Source organism: Mus musculus, chromosome 9, assembly GCF_000001635.26.
Source record: "Mus musculus strain C57BL/6J chromosome 9, GRCm38.p6 C57BL/6J".
Taxonomy (NCBI): Eukaryota; Metazoa; Chordata; class Mammalia; order Rodentia; family Muridae; genus Mus; species Mus musculus.
This window is the reverse complement of record NC_000075.6, coordinates 105,653,286-105,666,494: the sequence shown is the minus strand read 5'-3', so window position 1 is coordinate 105,666,494 and position 13,209 is coordinate 105,653,286. Positions and strand designations below refer to the sequence as shown.

Here is a 13,209-nt window from a genome sequence, read left to right as displayed (position 1 = left end):
TAAGTTACAAAGCAGTGCTCATGGCGCACTTAGCAGGGTTCTGGCTGATGAAGTAATAGCATCCACTGCCCGGCACTCAGCACACCACTGCTTCTGTGGACGGCCGGATAGACATGACTCGCCCAGCGCTCAACATGCAGCAGACTTCAATCCCTAAGGCGGAGACCAGTACCGCTCTTGCAGCTCTCCAGAATCGTTTCTGGAAAGTTTCCAGGCCACGGCCATGGAAAAGGAATGCAGCATAAACTCAGGATCTGAGTTTATGAATGCTACAAACGTTAATGCAAAAGGGGAGAGGACTGGAGAAAGCCATGCACCCAGCACTTTGGAGAAGAAGGGTGGGGGTTGGGGGAGGGGATGTTCTCGAGTCTTTGGCTGAAAATTGAACTATATATGCATCCAGGCGAGGAAAAGAACAGCAGCAAAGCAGCAGACCAAATAATCACCACAACAGCCTGTGCTTCTACCTGCCAAAGGGGAAGGAAAGACCTTCATCTGTGGCTTCCACAGAGCCTCGTGTTGGTGGGGCTAAGCGGGCTGTATGGAGCGTGCTCTGGACCTGTCCTTACAAAGCTTGAAAGCCACACTGGAAGGATGAAAGTGATTCCAGTACAACAGACCAGGCCCAGTGTTAGGTAAAGGAATTCAGCACCAACATCAAATTCACAAGGAACCAAGAAAGGCTAGATGGCTGCCAACTGGGCGACGGTAGAAAAACTTGTGTTTTATTAGGCATCTTCTCTGCTGTGTCAGTGTTGCACTTGTATCTGCACTTGCATGCAGTCAAAGGTTTAAGTTGTATGGTTTTTCTGTTTGGTTGTTTTAAGTAAGGCGTGGAATGAACCAGCCTGTGTCCTGTACAGCCCCTGATTGAATGGACGTGAAGCAGAGCTCCTAGAGAGGAGCTCTAACTAGAGCATTCCTGCCCGTGTCACCTCCTGATGGTGTATCCTGCTGAACAAGTCCCATATGACTGCTGTTCAAAGGCGTGCTCAAGCCTGCTGTCTCAGCCCCAGAATGTGTGCCCTGCAGCAGCACCAGGCTGTCCTAGAGAAGCCCACTCAATGAGTAACACACCTCAATTACAGAGCTGTGCAAAGAAGGGCGGAGCCCCAAGATAGAGGCGTTCAGAGCTTTCACTGAGGAAGGCTACAGCTCTTTCTTCTTAGGAATGAGAACTTAAAGTCTACCTCCAAAGTCTCCCCCGGATCCAAGCCTTTGCAAATGATGCAGTAAGGCCAAAACCAATGAAAACGAGTAAATGTGTCCTGAGAGTTGCTACACATGGGCTTCTTCATGTGTCTATCAAACTCAAACAGGCTTGTCATCTTGGTCTTCTGGATTTGTAATCTGAGCAGGGGTGTGGCAGCAGGGCAGTAGTAATGGGCGTAGGTTAAAATGCCAGGCTTTAAAACATACTGCACCCCGAGAGCACTGGCAGCTGCACTGCATCCGTCTCTGCCTGTAACACACAGGTAACGTAAGTTGCTCAGACTAGCTTTAAGGACAGTCACAGAACACAGAGAGCACAGGAAACTGCAGCAGACTATTTGTGTCCTTTCCCCAGCCCTGAATGGGCTAACCAGACCTTAATTGTTTGCTACAGTTCGTCTTCTGCTGTCCTAGTAGACCTAGCCCACCTAGGGTGGAGTCTTCCGACCTAGGTGGAATTCTCCCGCCTTGCCACATCCACAGCTTCCTGCAGAAGCAGAATGCCGCTGACCTTGTTTTGCCAACAGAATCCAGGCAGAGCAAAGAATGGGTCCTTGGGTTTTCCCCTATATATTCAGAGCTGAACATTAAACTTTGAGCCTTGATCAGAACTTTGTCTTGGCTCATTATTTCTAGCCCCCCTGTCTTATTTCATCCTCAGCTCTCCTTCCAGGTACACTCAATTCTCCATGGCCACCAGGTGACTACAACTATTCGTGTTTATTTTTACAAAATGGAAGCCAGTGGCTTGTGCTTTGTACTAGCGCTCAGATGCTGGCCTGCTCTCACTTCTGCTGGCGGCAAGTGTCCCTGGAATGGAGTCTAAGTCTCCTCCCCCTTGGGAGCCTCCTAATGCTATCAACAGCAACAACTTAACATAGGCTAATTTGTCCCTCTTGTTTCCACTCAGACAAATGTAGTAAAAACGATAACTTCACCAAGCACTGCCTTTCAGAGGCACCAAAGTCAGAGAGTTGAGTGATTTTATCATGAGATGGATAATGGCAGCTGATATTGAGGGAGTGACAGCCATGGAGACACTTGAGGAATCAGAAGGGAGCAGAAAGGCTAAGAGAAACGGAGGGTGCATCCCAGTTCAACCCAGCAACATCATCAGTGAATACTCAAGGTCAAGTAAAATAGATGAAAACACTTACACCTCACTAACTTCTGTCTGCCGTGTGTACGGTGACACACGCCTTTAACCACAGCAGGGGGGAGAGCTCTAGGAGTTCGAGACCATCCTGGTTTTACATAGTGAGTTCAAGCCAGCCCAGCTACAAGGTGAGACCCTGTCTTTAAAAAAATAATAATCTCTGAAACTGAGTACCTTTCTCAGGTGCGACATGGCTGGTAAGCATTCACTGGCAACGCTAACGATGGGCATCAGAGCCTCCCCAGTCTTCCTATGCTCATGGAGACCAGCAATTCATCTTCATTTAGAAGCATTTTTATTCCAATTTTGATTCTAGGCCCCACACATCCCATATAAAACAGGAAGATGAATCTAAATTTAGTCTTTTAAAAGAGGCCCTACCAATGCCAAATAAAGTAAAGGGGTTACTTTCTGGTTTTTACACGATTTGTTAATTGATCCAAATTCAGACTTAAACACAACAGTAAACTGCGGGCTTACTCAACCCAAGACACTGCAGCTGCGTGCACACAGTAAGAAGTATGAACTGGACTGAGATGTGTCTGTGTTCTGAAATCTTTCTTCTGGCTGAACTTCATTGTATTTTGGAGAAGTACAGAACTAAGCCAAAAACAGTACTTAAATCCAAGGCTCTTTCTATTTTCCCAGCAATCCCAAAAGCAGGCTGACAGCCTCCATGCCTCCTTACTTAGCCTAACTAAGTGTTCAGATTAATCCTATTATCTTTGCTTCGATGACACAGAGAATACATAACATACTGACAGATTTCTTTTTGTTTGTCACATTATAACCCAATCAAAAACATTTTTAACGTTTAAATAGCTACATCAACACGCCATCAAACGTGTACATCAAACCTGAGGCTTGAGGAAGGCGCACACCTGTGAGAGCAACTTCTTCAGAAGTTGCGCTATGGTGGGGTCCTCAGGTGGAGGGCAGTCGAGAAGAGAGCCATTTCGCTTCTTCTGGCGCATGTGGAGATGTCTGAACAAGCTGGCGATGTCTTTCGACCTCAGAGCATAGTCAAATATGGAGCGGCTCACCGGCTCCTTTAGCACACTGAGCAGGACCAGCTTCCTCTCAATCTACGTCAGAAAAGGGAAAACAACTGTCAAGACTACAGTGCATACTTCCGACAGTTACTTCCAAACCCAGCAAGCACAACCCGGGGAAAGTTAACAAAAGTACTTATTTTCTAGGAAAATAATGGTTTCTTAGGAGAAAAAAACTGGCCACAAGCCACTTTTAAGGGGCTTATGTATTTCCTGTTTTTCAGAATTACCAGTAAAGTGCCTATCTCTGTCCACCCTACAGGAAGACTAGTAATTAATACCCAAAGGCAAAGGCTTAGGAAAGTCAGAGCAAGCCAAGCCTCCCCTGGATCTGCAGAGGTCAGAATACTTCTCAGCCCTACAAGCCGCCGGTAGGTCTAAGACACAGGCCTAAGACACAGGCTCTGGCCAGGCATCTTAGCAAGGACCGCCACAGGACTTGCCGCCTTCAGTTTTCATGTTTCCCCAACAGACCCACACCCTTCTTCAGAGTTCAAAACTTCCTTCTTTTAGTGGCTCTAGAAGCACTCTCTGGTCGATGCACACATAATAAAAAGGATGGATATTAGCAGCAGTTACCAAAAGGACTCTTGGTTTTCCTTTCAATGCTGGAGATAGAAGCCAGTGGCTTGAACATGTAGGCAGACATTGCTCTACCACTGAGATATACCCCAGTCCCTGGCTTTGTTAGACAGGATCTTACTATATAATTCACAGTGATGTTGGATTCTTTATGTAGCCCAGGCTGGGCATGAACTCACAATCCTCCTGCCTCAGTCTCTTGGGAACTGACACTGTAAATGGGTACCACCACACCCAGATCTAAAGGACAGAGTTGGGTTCCTTGTACCCATGCTGGGTGCTCGCAGCCACATGTGACTCTAGCTCCAGGGGACTCAAGACCATTCTGTCCCCTGAGAGCACTGCACTCTGTGCAAACCCATACAGGGACACACATATAAACACAAAATTAAAACTTAAAAAGTCCAGATTTTAAAATAAAGAAGGGTAAGACTTAAAAAACGTGAATAATTAGCCCTTCAATTATTGATCCTGGCCTTGAAAAATATAAACCAATGATCAACACTATGTTTAATAAGCTAATTAAGTAACTGGTCAAGGAGCTGGCGAGATGGCTGAGGGTTAAGAGAGCACTGGATGGTCTTCCAGAGGACCAGGGTTCGATTCCCAGCACTTACAAGGAGGTTCACAACTGACTGCAACTCCAGTTCTAAGGGACCCAGCACCCTCTTTTGACCTCCCTGGGGACTATGTAGTCTTGTACAACACCCATATACATAAAATTTTAAAATTAATAAAGCTTAAAAAATGAATAAAAATAAAAACAGATATAGTATAAGATTACACAAAGGAACTGAAGTCTGACTTTCTGCATGCCACATGGTGTGACATAAAGTCTCCTGACAGTGTCTCTCTTACTAGGTTAATCAGCTTATTACATTACTTGCTTGAAAGGTATATAAAAATGTCACAGACCAATTTAAATGTATTTTTATGCTAAGGCTCTTTTGATATACAGGACTCCAGAGATATACTGGGAAAGGACTGGGCATAAGCTGGAACACGCGTACCTGTATCACTGGCTGTGTAATATACGGGTCAAGATACGGCATGAGCTTGCAGTAGACATCAGCAGTACTGATCTGATGAGCTACCACCGTGATAAATCCCACAGCGCCATAGCGTATCCACAGGTTAGGGTGACACAGGAAGGGAGCTAAAGGGAAGGAAAGGAAACAGATCAAACCAGAGTCACACAAATCCTTACCCTGCCATCGCGTGATAAAGACCAAGCCTCCGTGGTACCAGAAGGTTCCTGCACATATTGGCCTGACACAGAAACTCAACAGAACAGTTCTAACACTCCCTTATCATACTTACCAGCCATTCCATAAAACCAACCTTCTATCGAAAATTTCTACATTCCTATTTTTCAGAGCCGAGTGTTAGCACACAGTCATCTTAGCACTGAATTTACAATCCTTTTTTTTTTTTCCTTTTGTTTTTTCTGAGACAGGGTTTCTCTGTGTAGCCCTGGCTTTCCTGGAACTCACTCTGTAGACCAGGCTGGCCTCGAACTCAGAAATCCGCCTGCCTCTGCCTCCCGAGTGCTGGGATTAAAGGCGTGCGCCACCACTGTCTGGCTTAGCACTGAACTTAAAACAACTGGACAGCGACATAAACATCCCAGCAGCACTCAGTAAGGGATTACGGCTTCACTTTACTGCATCCGTTCAGGGCAGCAGCTACCACACAGGAGGCAGAGAGACACTGGGAGTTGTTTCTTCTCCATGCCACAGCATTGAGAAAACAATGTGATCCGTCTGACATTCTTTTAATGTCAGAATAACTCAGAAGTTATGAGTTATGTGCTAGATCTGACCAGATGCTACACTTAAAAGAATGTCAGACGGATCACATTGTTTTCTCAATGCTGTGGCATGGAGAAGAAACAACTCCATCATTTCACTACCCATGAAGGTTTTGATTATTTCACAAAGCATCCACAGCTCTGTCCATCTTCCCTTTGACCCAAAGAAGGAAAGATGGAGTCCAGTGGTAGGGTGCTATCTATCATGCCCAGGGCCCCAGAGTTCAACCCCAACACCTCAACAACCAAGAACAGTAGGAGCCGGCAAAGGCCTGAGAACCCTAGAAAGCACACAGTGCTGCCATGGCATGGCGGGGGAGGGTGCTGCGCATGATGAATTGCTGATTCTGAGCTTCCCACGTCTGTGTCCTATGCACCTGAGGTACATGCCTCTCACAGCCCTTATTTTACAGCCAATGGATGCGAGCAAATGTAATACCAAGGAGAATGTGTCACACGGCTAGGCTTGCTCTCCTGTGCCTCTGTCACCCCATGAGAACAGCTGGGACGGCCTCAGCCATGACAACCATGGTCCCACAATGAGACAGATGGGTCATGTTCAAAAGACAAAGGAGACGCGCAGCCTCACACAGAGCCACCCACACAGCCCATAGGTGCATGGCAGAGTTTCCTGAGGCTCTGTGGTTGACTGACACACCGTGTCATTATAGCAGCAATTAGCTGACAGAGTACATCAAATACTCAAGCCTGAGCTGAGAACAGTTCTTAGAAAATGTAGCAGTCAATCTTTTCTCTCTAAAATGTCCCAATTCTCTGGAGACAAGCATGAGGCAAGCAGAGTATGAAGAATAATCTAAGCAGGAATAACAGAGCTCTTAAAACCAGGGAAATCATGACAGTCTCCACCAAGACCACCATGGCCGTTCCAGTCTTGGAATCACCATACTAAAACGGTGTGACAGCTTATGCCTGGCATACTGGCACTGGGGGAACTGAGGCCAAAGCAAGAGGTCATGAGTTCAAGGCCAGCCTGGAACTTCAGTGCTAATAATCTACTTAAGGATAAACAATACATAAAGTACATAAATCATTTAACAACATAAAACACGAGAGGAGAAATTAAAGCGTAGGTTTTTTTGTGTAGATGAAAATTAAATTTCTGGGGCTTTAAAGAATCAAAGCATAGCACTTTAAAAATATAGTATCATCAAATCACAAAATAAGATGCAAAAGAGTAAGAAGGGTGCAAGGGACTGGATAACATTACTGTGTCCTATTAAGCACTTCCTTTATAAGGATGGGTTAAAGCTTACAGTAAAAATCAGAGAAGCTGAATAAATGAGAAAACAGTGCAAAGACAACAATGACACCAACAGCCTGGTTAAGGGCACGCATACTGTAGGCATAAGGTAGGTAGAAATTATCACCACCAATTACTCATCTGACAGAAGGCAAGTGTCGGCAAGTATCTAGAATATATAAAGAACTAAAACACTGAACATCAAGAGGACAAATAATCCAATTAAAACTGAGAACAGAACTAAACAGAGTTCTCAAAAGATAAAACACATGTGAAACAGAAATCAGAACTATGCTGAGATTTTATCTTACCTTAGCTAAAACGGCCAAGATCAACACAACAAATGAGGGCTCATGCTGGCGAGGATGGGGGAAGGGGAGCAGTCAGTCATGGCTGCCGGAGCGCAAGCTGGTTCAGCTGCTATGGCAATCAACCTATCTCCAGAGCCAGCTAGCCCACTCCTTGGCCATATCCCCAAAGGATCTACACACTACTACAGGGGCACTTGCTCATCCACGGTCATTGCTGCTATTTATAACAGCCAGAAAGTGGAAACAGCCTAGAGATCTGTCAACTGAAGAAGGGATAATGGAAATGTATATTTACACAATGGAATATTATTCAGCTGTTAAAAAAATTAAAATATAAAATTTTCAGGTAAGTGGAAAAAGCTGAGAAAAAATAATCACAAGTGGCCTAACACACACCCAAAAAGACAAATACTGTACGTTTTCTGTTGTGCTTATTCTAACTCTTACCAGAATGAAATCACATGACGTTAGTCCCATACCCAAACCTCCCATGCTAAGTCTCAAAACCAGAAGCTTACCAATATCACTGGCGAACTCGTAGACATGGGGTTTCTGCAGCAGCCCTAGCTGGCACATGCAGGTCAGGGCATTGAGAGCTTTCACGATGACAAACTCCTCAGCATCGCTGAGGCCTTGCTGGAGCAGGGGCTTGAGGATAGAGGAGCTCTGCCAGCCAACGTAGGCAGCCACACCTGAAAGGGAAGACGGCGTCAGCGCGACTCGGCACCTGACTGCACAGCACCACTGAGCAGCGTGTGACACTCAGCACAGAAGCCACTCATCCAAACCAAGACAGAACCCCACTTCCTTCCCAGCCAAATAAACGAAAAGATGCCACCAAAGTCAATCATCCAGAAATCTGGGGACACCAGAACTTACAGAAAACACAGGGATGCCTAAAACTGTCAATAATATTAAGAAAGCAAAAATAAGTCAGATATCTGAGACAGCCCTTCCTCAGAACTCTAGCAAAATAAAGAGGGAGGCGAAGAACCTACAGAACAGCACATGTACCCCTGAGGGCCAAGGAGGAAAACGTGACAGCAAACAAACCCCCCAGCCCAGTTCCAACAGAGTTCTTTCAGGGCTATCTGGGGCTACAGAGGTGGTTTGATTTGGTAAGGTCGGTCACGAAAGCACAGGGCTCAGGTTTAGATCTCTCATATCACCCTGGCTCTGGGATGGAAAAGGCAGGGGAATTCAGGGGCTCATCATTGGCCAACTCTGGTGAGAGAGCTGGTCTCAAAACTAAGGTAGAAAGTGACCTCAGGAAACCCTTGACACTGACCTGAGCCTCCACCCACGTGCACAGACATACACACAGGCAGCCACACCTGCAATGAATATGTACACATGCACATGAATGACACAGGGAAGGATGAGATAAATTCCAAGCAACAGCAGCCCTGGTAAGAAAGAAGCAGGGTGCAGCAGACAGGTGAAGAAGAAAGCAAACCTAGGACTCCGGAGCAAGTCACTGAGCCACGTCTACACTGGAAGTTCACATGTGCGATAAAGTCTAGTCAGGAGCCTTGACTGCCACCGCCACAGCACACTCAAGTTCAGGGAGTGACCAAACAGACCTCGGGGGCAACTACCTGACTAAAACTTGTGTTTGTCAGAAGGTAATGCTATCCTGGTCCTTTAGAATAAGTCTATTTGAGAACACTTGATTTTAATCATAGGACAAAGTAAATGTCTGCCATGACAGTGAAATTATTAAGAATTCAACTAAGTAAAGGGAGGGTACAAAGGCACAGAGAGGAAGGGTCTTCATCTTCTTATGCTACAAATAAAAAGCAGGGCAGTAATAATACATTCAAGTCAATGTCTAAGAACTGAACAACACTGAGTGATCAGCACTGTAAAGCTAAGCAGGAACGTCAGCTGTGACTGCGGTCAGCTGACCTGCATCCTGCGCCCTGTGTGGTGCACACACCCTGTGTGGTGGCACACACAAGCACCATCCCAAGGCTCAGGAGGAGGCTAAACTGCACTGTGAGACTGGCCTTCCAAAACCAAAACATTAAAAAAAAAAAAATCAAATAAACACAGAGAAAAGGACTTGCCTTCAAAATGAGTTAATACTCTATATGCTCCAAAAACCCTAATGCAACTTCACGCAAGAAAAAGAACCAAAATAATAAAAGCTAATGTAAGAAATACAAACATGTCAACAGCAGGAAGAGGTTTTGTAGCTTGGCTAGCAATCAGAAAACATCCAGGAAAACCTGTTACTTTCCCCTTCTAACAAGCAGCGGTTCAGTAAAGCCTGTTTCTGACTGGGAGTGCATGGCTGTGTAGCACCTCAAGTTGATGGAATCAAAAATGACATAAAATACACCAGCTATTTTAACTACCTGGGCATATTCTTTGTTTATAGCAAGAATGCTTTATTGACTGGGCAGTAACTCCAGTGCTTCCCGTGAAAGTGGTGTTCATATTCTCTAACTCAGTAACAAATACACACACACACACACACACAGCGTCTGTGCTCATTAGTTCTTTGTTAAGTTGACAAAACATAGGGTCATATGGGAAGAAGGAACTTTCAGTGATGAACTGCCTCCATCAGATTAGCCTGTAGCGTGTGGTCCTTTTCTTGATTAATGATTGATGTGGGAGTGCCCAGCCCACTGTGAGCAGGTGGTTCTGAGCTATGTAAGAAAGCAAGCTGAGCTTACTGGAGCAAAGCAGTAAGCAGTGTCCCTCCATGGCCTCTGCTTCAGTTCCTCCTGCAGTTTCCTGCCTCAAGTTCCTGCCCTGACTTCCCTCAGCGATGAACTGTCAGCTGTTACAATGAAATAAACCCATCTCTCCTCAAGTTGCTTTTGGTCATGGTCTTTCTTTCTCAAAGAAACAGAAAGCTAACTGTAAAAGTGTCTCTCTGTGTAGTGGAACCCAAACTTTCTATGTAAAATCTTCTACTTCTAGCTACAGAAACTAGTTAGAAGTAAGTGAACTGTGTACTAGCCACATGGTAGACAGTGAACTGCAATATGACAGGTAGAGAGGTTGCTCATCGGAGTGACAGGGTCGACATCTAGAGCTGTTTCTTAGAACAAAGCCTGCCACTGGGAAGTGTGTGACCAGACTTAAATACCCAATCATCCTGTTTCCTTAAATAATAGGTAAGGTTCTCTGCAGAACAATTCAGAATTAAAGCTAACAGGTGGTCTCAGCACCTGGGAGGCTGACGCAAGGCCACTTAGACCTCCAGACCAGCCTGAGCTGGTTAGTAAGAGCTTCTTAAAATACAAAAACAGAAACAAACACAAACATTAAATATTCAAAAGATTCAATTAAAACAGCAAATGAATTTTGATCAAAGTATTTAGTGGAATAAAATGATATAAGTCTATTGAACTATAATTTCAAAGAACTGTTAATAATGCTAGACAATGCTTAGATTTTTTTTTTAATGTAAGGCAAAATTAGGGAAGTACTATTATATACAGTCCCCTATGCCAGGCCAGAGACCTGAGTGCAATCCCCAATTCCCACTTGGTGGAAAGAGAAGACCAACCCCCAAAGGTTACCCCTCGATCCACAAACACCACAGCACACCTGCATCACCCCAGCACAGTAAGCAAATACATAGTTAATTGAAATTTTTCAAAAAATAGATGTCTGCTGTAGAAAACTGACAAATACGGAAAATATAAACCAAACAATGAGCTGCTTTCCTAGCCCAGCAGATGGGCATCATGGAAATCGTATACTGCAGGCTCTGCTTTAAACGGACTAATGTTTGCTTCTGCCCCATTACACCACTGGGCTCACACTTCCGGAAGACCCGACACTCCCTCAGTCCCTTCTGAGAATCCCATGCACTTTCCCAAGTCACTGTTCTGAACGACCACACGCTACTTCTTATCCCTGTAACACTGATTAATTAAGCCGCTCCTTAATCAGTTATACTGTAAAGAGGCATGAAGACAGACAGAAATCCTAGGAACCCATTCATTAAACAAAACTTAATAACACCATTACCTATCTCCCAAACCAACGGAAGGCTTTGAGAGGGCAATTTATAATCTTAAAGATGACTTTAAGGAGAAACGCAGACATACCGACTATGCTATCAAAGAAAGCTCCACGCAGGTGCCAATCATTCTTATCATTGAGGAAAGTGATCATGTGGGACAAGAGAACGTCGTTGGCCTTCTGGCGTCCGAAGAAGACGCACAAGCGTGTGATCCCACTCTCCATCAGCGTCTGTTTCACGATATTCTCAGGGTCGCTTAGCAACGTGACCACCTTCTGCTGGACCATCTCATGCAAGGCCTGGAGCTCTGAACCGCGGAGAGAAGGATCAGTTTTCACCCACATGGGTGGAGATTTCACCCACACACGCGGATGGAGATTTCATCCACACACGCGGATGGGGCATTTGGAATCTTGGTATCCTGGTTGAGACACCGTCTCACTATGTAGCTCAGGCTGTCTTGGAACTGGCTATTCAGGACAGACACAGCATACAAATGTATAAACTAGACTTCTCTAGTAGATCCCACCTTACACCAGCACAGATCGGATTCAATTCTACTTCTGAGTCTTTAGCTGAGAAGCTGTTCAAAGTTTGGTTTTTTTAGATACAGAGAAACATAAGTCATGGCCTCTGTGAGGTTGCCATCACAGGTGTTTCTTTACAGTAAATGAGGAACTTTAATATGCAAACCCGAGGTACTAATTACTAATGACAAAGGATACTCAGCACTACTCATGCAGGAAGAAAAGGGTTAGGTTCCTCAGCGATGGGGACCCCAGTATTTAACGAGAGCCTCCCAATTCGGCTAGCTTTACTGTGCACACAACGCCAGCTGCAGGAGTGTGGGGTCAAGGACAAGTGGATCGAGTAGTTAGCAGTGTGTGAGACAGAAAGGATAATGTGCCAGGGCCCTTCCCATTCTCATGGCCTCTGCTCCTTCACTTTCCAAGAGAGTCACAAATGACAGCTTTTACAAGGTACCAGTAGCGATTCGGTGTGAATGACGGGGATTTTAAGAGGGGAGTAACACAACCTGTGTCATAGTCTCCGTTAGGACGCGTGGCTTCATCTACCTCCTCGTTATCGGGCTCGTTCTCCATGTTGAGAGTTTTCAGCTGCACAAGCTCCAGGAATCGCAGAGCCGTCTCGGCCAACAGAGCTATGTTTTCTGTAAGATAGCAGAAGAAAAGTTATAATCACGGCCCAAATTTTCATGCTGCTTATAACTTTTCCTCCCCAATTCCTTTAACTTTTTTGAGACAGGCTCCTTGTGCATCCAAGTGGCCTCAAACTGGAGATCCTCCTGCTTCTGCCTCCAGAATGCTGGTAACTACAGGTCACCATTAGGCCCAGAATCCCTAAGTCTTTATACATGTAAATATTAATCATAAATTCTAGAGGAAAAGCAGGATTTTGAAAGTTAGCCCTTAATCAGAGTCTCTATAATAATCAGAGTCTATATAATAATCTATGATGATCTCTAAACAACAACAGAAAAACTCTACATTTGCAGAAACTGTCTAAAATAAAGCATTTCTAATGAGCAAAAGCCACTTAACCCCAGAGCTAGCCTTTAAAGGTATCCTGCCAGTTAGAGATAGTTACTAAACACGGAAACATTAGCACCAAAGTAATGACACATGGGGCCTGTGATCAGACAGACCAGGACTCATCCCTCAAGCCTGCCCCTCACCAGCGTACTGTGCGCACAGCCTGAATCTTAGATTCCTCAGATACATTAGGAGTCTTATTATCTTAAAAAACCATTAATAACTGAATCAGCCATCATTAGACCACTGTTCACATAACAGCCTGAGGTTCCCACGGACAAAGG

The 13,209-nt window shown here is 45.0% G+C and overlaps 1 protein-coding gene across 1 annotated transcript in view; it reads right to left on the bottom strand.

Moving 5' to 3' along the window:
• Pik3r4 (phosphoinositide-3-kinase regulatory subunit 4) overlaps positions 1-13,209 on the bottom strand; it is a 44,661-nt gene that overhangs the window by 21,161 nt on the left and 10,291 nt on the right. The window contains exons 5-9 of the mRNA NM_001081309.1: positions 12,409-12,543; positions 11,458-11,679; positions 7,903-8,076; positions 5,013-5,158; positions 3,250-3,453 (exon numbers count right to left, since the gene is read on the bottom strand). Of these exons, the coding sequence (NP_001074778.1) occupies positions 3,250-3,453; positions 5,013-5,158; positions 7,903-8,076; positions 11,458-11,679; positions 12,409-12,543 (881 nt within the window). The remainder of the gene's footprint in view (positions 1-3,249; positions 3,454-5,012; positions 5,159-7,902; positions 8,077-11,457; positions 11,680-12,408; positions 12,544-13,209) is intronic.